Genomic DNA, 6000 nt, shown 5'->3' with positions numbered 1-6000 from the left:
TGAAATCACTGTCACCTTATTTTGTTTCATACAGACTACTCACATGCAATCTCTGCCTTGCATATAAGGCAATCTCTGAACCTGCTTTATTGGAAATGCTGCATTTCCACAAGTCAAATGGTACATGGGTTACTCACTCTAATGACCTTAACCTGGTATGTGACACTAATAGAACCTGCTGAAGGGACAGATTTGTCTCCCAGAGGTTATCAGACCTTTGGAACATACTCCCACTTCATATCAAACAGAGCACCTCATTGGCCATCTTCAAATGCAATCTGGATGATTGCCTGGGTAACCATAAATTCACCCTGGGGGTTCCACCTCTGTCCCTCTTGCACATGGGCATTAGGTGCCGATTGTGGAAATAATGGTAGAACTTGGCTAGGCTTTTAAGGACTACTAGAATAGTAGCTTCCTATGATCCCATAATGAGTGCCACAGAGGGAAACAGACAGAGATAAGGATGGATGAACATTGTGGATGGCCCTAAGAAAGATGACAGGGAAGAGAGACATCAAAAATACAATGACACATAGCATAAACTTCAACCTCTTAGAGCAATAATTTTGGATAAAGCCAAATATAATGAAGGACTAAGGACAAAATTGGATATAGATTTTAAATATTGCTCTTACAAACATAAAAAAAGTTCTTGCTATAGCAGGTTTTGCATTAGCATGCATTTTCTGAAGGCTAGGAAGACTGAAACGCAAATATCCATTATCAGTCATTTTGTGTCGCATCCTCAGTGATGTGACAGAAAACCACAATTTTATGAGGATCAGGCCAAACATATGAGGTGAAATTCTGGACATTCTGTGAAATTCTGGACAGTTGAGAGGTATGACACACACAAAATAGTTAAAAATGCTGCTCTCTACTGCAGAAAAACAGTTTCTGAAAGAAATGCTATTATGGGTAATACATCTAAAAAAACATGATATAAAATATGCACTAGTCAAATGAAATAATTTTGACAGTTTTGTAACTTTTATTTACAGTATCATTGTACAAATATATACTTCATACATGTATTAGTGACATTTGCTTATATACACACTGCACAATCAATAAACACTGAATTTAATACTAAATGCCCAAAAATGTCAGTATGAACTGCTGGTACCACATTCATTACAGCTTCAGAAATTCAGATTACTGCCTTTCAAAGTCCACTTAGCAGAGAGTGCATAAAAAAAAGTTATTTTTTTTTCCTGTACTGCTATAGTGGCCTCGTCACATATAAGATTCATGCACTTTCTGACTGAAAAACAAAAATTAGCAGAACATATGCAGATAATCCCCACGCTCCCTCCTGTATTCCACAACAGCATTGTCAGTCATCAGTTTTGGATGAATGATACAAAAACTGCTTACGTTTTATTTTCTTGCAGCTGTTAACTTGCCATTGTTTTAAAGATAAGGAGGTTAGAAACTTGCATAAATGCAGGACAAACAAATCAAAGATCAGTAATGTCGGCTGGCAGTAAACATTCATGACTACTATAAGTAACTTTGAGGCTTAATGTGTAAACATCTATTGAAATCCTGCCAAATACTAGTAAGTGGGTAATGTGTGACACAAATATTTCACACTCCTATACCACCCAAGCAGCTTTTGGGAGGTTTCAAAATGTAAGCAGAAGGCAGTGTAATTCTCAGACATCTTGCAGCACCACAAACCCTTACATTCAGCAACCATCCTTTGTGGGACTGCTGTGATTTCTGTGGATGTTGCAACTTGCCAAAAATATTCAGATTTCTTAAAATAAAATACTCTTAGTGAGGTACACTATTATTAAATGTTACAAGCCAGAGACATTTGGTCTGCTCCCCAACTGTATAGTACCACTGTGCAAAAAAATATAGAATCTGCTTACTGTTAAACTGCGCTCCACTACCCCACTCTACGCATCTGCAGTTTCTGCACCCCCTAAAACACACGTATAAATATAATCACACACTACATACATACATACATACATACATACATACATACATACACAGGTTCATTGTTTAAAGCACTCCATACATATTCTGCAGGCAGAGTCTGGATACCATTTTGAATCAGCCTGAAACAAAACAAACCAATAAAAGCAATATCATTCTCTGTGCCAGTGCTTTAATGCACAGTGCTGCATCAACATGAGATGTACCCTTCTTTCTACCACCAAAAGAAGGAAGCCATGTCACAAAAACTAGTGCCTGCTTATCTAACAGGTGTTTTCCATAAATGCACTACTTATAACTTTGTGTCTTCGGAATACTATTCTGTCCCAGATGTGGTTACAATACAGTACTGACCACTAAATTATTTTCCAACAAACCTGGCTTCTTTTACTAAGTAAACATTGGATTACTAACCAGAGACATCTCCAGTAAAAATGCCATTCAGGATAGGCAAGGCATCCTGACTCCAAAGAGTCTGATGTGTCTGTTAGAAGAATCCACACTGCAATCTCTTGAAACAGAGTTACTTTTAAGGGATTTCACCAGTCAGGGCCTCAGGGATATTATTATGAATGATACATGTTACAAGAACTGCAGCTGCATATGAGGGCCTCTGAGGTATAACTTCCATACTGAAACCCTCAATCTCTTCTTACACATACAAAGGATGAGTGCATTTGAAATTTGATCAAGGAGTCAAAACATCAACCATAATGGTACACAAAGTCATAGCTGCTGGGTTCCTTAGGAATGGGAGGAGGAGCCTCTGGAATCTGTATGTTTTCCAGGTCAAGCAATCGAAGCTTCATCTCCATGTTGAGAAGTGTGTCCAGGTCACTCCTGGTGAGATCACTGTTCATGTCTTTCCCCAGAAGGGCACTGAGGCCATCTATCCAGACGCAATACTATGAAAGACAAAAAAACACAGAGAAATTTAATGGCACACTGAAGAATACCTTCTTCCAAACTCCTCCCTAGTAAAATTCCAAGCCAAACAGAAACACTGTAACTAAAGAATGCTATGTAATAAACAGGAAACATTACTATGAAATATGACACCTAACCCAAAGTTCCAATACGTTACAATATTTCAGTGTACAAATGAACTCTAACATTGATACTGAACAACAGCTATAGTTATATTTTTTTATGGGGGCACCTTTTTCAACCCACTTAAAGAATTCTCTTCTCTGCCTGTTAAAGCATCTTCTTAAACAACTGCAAATCACAAGTCATTCTTATTTAGGTCAGTCCGTCTGGCTGAGAGGTTTTGTTTAACTATGCTGCTTACGATACAGAGTCAATAAGCAGGCCATAGTTCAGAGTGCAGGCTGGACATGGTATGGTCATATGGCCAAAAGTAAATTTCCCTGACAGTGGGTGGGTCTCTACCATCATTGTGTCACTCCAGGGAGAGACCTCAAGTGCTTCAACCTGAAAAGCCTAATGTGATACAAGGCACGGTGTCGCATTCACTTGCTTCTCTACTGAAAAATAAAGCCTAAGAAGCTGTCTTGTGGCACTAGATTGGTGCTGACTCTGTGTGTGTTAGATAAAACCCACAGAGCTACAGTGACATCACCACTTATGCCCCAGGTGCCATTAGGGGCTCCAAGGTATATGATAAACAGGGATCACAGACAAAAGGGACGAAGAACCAAATGCTAAACTTCAACAGGGGCTAATGAAACTGTACAAATTCATAGCTTTAAAAGCACAAAATTTAAACTAATTCCCCACTGCTTACAGATGTAAAAAATGAAAACAAAACAGTTTACAACATCTACAAACTGCTAGACTAAAATAATAAAGTGCAGTGGACAGACAAGTCCATCTTTAATGAAACTAGTTAACATGCCTGGCCACCTAACATCCCCTGGTTTAAAGTGTTAAATGTCATTACATGTTCTTTCTGTAAGGTGCAATGTACAAACTGTTGCCTGCATAACAAAAAAATGGATTTTAGCCAAATTCAGTTTAGTTGTGAAGAGATTCACATCATTATCATGGTGCAGTAACAGCTGCCACAAAGCTATTACACTATGGCCTAATCATAGCTAGAGATTTTAGAAGGAGATTATGAATGAATCCCTTATTAAAACACAACTAGGGACATCAGTAAATTGTGTCAGCATAGCGCAGCTACTCTTCACTGAACAAACTTCACTCACAGAAACCTGACATTTTGCTTACACATGGAGGGAGGTGTGACCACCGAAGAAGTTCTGTGCATAGTCGAGTAAATTCACGTGCCATATAAATGACAGAAAACACCACAGTAAAGTCTACAAATTAGTATAGTAGTACAGAGAATTTACAGCCACTGCACAGTCATATTCTCCATATGCTATGTACACAGACCCTGTCAATGTCACTCGAAGTCTTGGCATGCAATGTTGAGCCACACAACACCCAGGCATTTGGCTCAGTCAGGCTTGTTAGAAACAGCAGGTGTAACTCAATTTTGTTAGATTTGAACTAAATGAATATATCTTACCAGTGGCTTCAACACTTGTAAGATGATGTTTAACCTCATATATTACAAATAGTAAAAACTGATGGAAGATTCATTGTCCCCCCACATACTCCATGCTTATCCTATCTGTTGGACCTAAATAAGTGGGGAGAAGGAATAAAAACTAAAAGTATCAGATATACTGTTTAATAACATTTTGATATCATCATCATCATCTTGGATAATATATTGCAGCATTGCAACTCATCATATTCAAATTTATCCTACCTTTGGCCCTAGAAAAATGCATATAATAAAAGTACATCCCAGCTAAAGTAGCAGATACCTTATCTTCTGCCAGTATTATCTGAAACATTGTGCCTGCACCATCACTAAATAAAGTACAATCTAGCAACATCATCAGATTCAAGAAATTAAATGGATTCAGTTACAACAGTTCTTTAATATTCACATTACTGCAGAAGCATGCACCCTACTCAAAGTAAAAGTAATTTAAAAACTAAAATAAATATATCAGTAATTTAAATATCATGTTATTCAGTAAAAATATTTTTTATATTAAAGATGCACATAAGCTTTGTAACAATATTATATATATATATATATATATATATATATATATATATATATATATATATATATATATTATTATTTTAACAAACAAATGAAATGCAAAAATAAAAAGTTATGTACTCACCTTAACGGCCATGGTGGTGCAGCAGTTAGTGTTGTCGCCTCACAGCAAGAGGTTCTTCAGTTCGATTCTCAGCTGAAGCGCCTTCTGTGCGGAGTCTGCATGTCCTCCCTACAGACAAGTGAGTTTTAAAGACATGCAGGTAGGTGTGTGTGTGTCTGTGCCTTCTGTGAAGGTTGGGGGCTGGAACGGCAACTCAACACCATAAAACCACCACTGCCAGTCAATCTGCAGACCAGTGATCCACTGTGGCGACCCTAACCAGGAAAAGCCGAAAGACATTGCTTAACATTTCATCTGTGTTGTCCAGTTTCATTCTTCCTCAACTGATGGGTTCAGATCCAAGACTTTGATCTGACTTGGGTGCTTTTTCCAGAGCGTAGAATCCTAGAACTCTTGAACTCCTCTCTTTACTTATAATGCCCCACCAAACTAACGTACCACACATCGAGTTTGCTTCCCCCAGATACAAGAGAAAAGTGTCTGAATAGAAAAAAGGGAAGCTAGAGCTCAAATAAGTAACAGAAGTTCCTATAACATCTTAGATTATTTCCAGAAGTAAATAAAAACAGAGGGTAGGAGGGTAGGAAGTTGAGGAATAAAGAAAATGGACAACAAAGATGGAATATTACAGTGAGTACATAACTTTTTAATCTGATGTTGTCATTTTAATTCATTCCTCAACTGATGGGACAGAGTCCCCAGATGCCAAAAACCCTGACAGGACCTTAAGGAAGGATATTCTGGAGCACTACTGAGCTAAAATCTGCGCTGTTCCTAGAGACCAGATCCAATTTGTAATGAGCAATAAAGGTATGAGGATTAGGCCATGTTGCAGCCACACAAATATCATCCAAGGATCCTCTAAATCAAAAAG

The 6000-nt window shown here is 37.9% G+C and overlaps 1 protein-coding gene across 5 annotated transcripts in view; it reads right to left on the bottom strand.

Annotated features, from left to right (window-relative positions):
- Positions 1-971: 971 nt before the first annotated feature.
- The window catches only part of ELMO2 (engulfment and cell motility 2), a 1277433-nt gene continuing 1272404 nt past the window's right edge, over positions 972-6000 (bottom strand). For all 5 annotated transcript variants that reach the window (XM_044090132.1, XM_044090131.1, XM_044090133.1 and 2 more), the window contains one exon: positions 972-2858. In XM_044090132.1, coding sequence (XP_043946067.1) covers positions 2658-2858 — 201 coding nt within the window. In that variant the 3' untranslated portion in view covers positions 972-2657. The remainder of the gene's footprint in view (positions 2859-6000) is intronic.

Source organism: Protopterus annectens, chromosome 12.part0 (genome assembly GCF_019279795.1).
Source record: "Protopterus annectens isolate FY-2018-M chromosome 12.part0, PAN1.0, whole genome shotgun sequence".
Lineage (NCBI taxonomy): Eukaryota > Metazoa > Chordata > Ceratodontiformes > Protopteridae > Protopterus > Protopterus annectens.
Note: the sequence above shows the minus strand (reverse complement) of the source record. Positions and strands in the feature narration are given on the sequence as shown.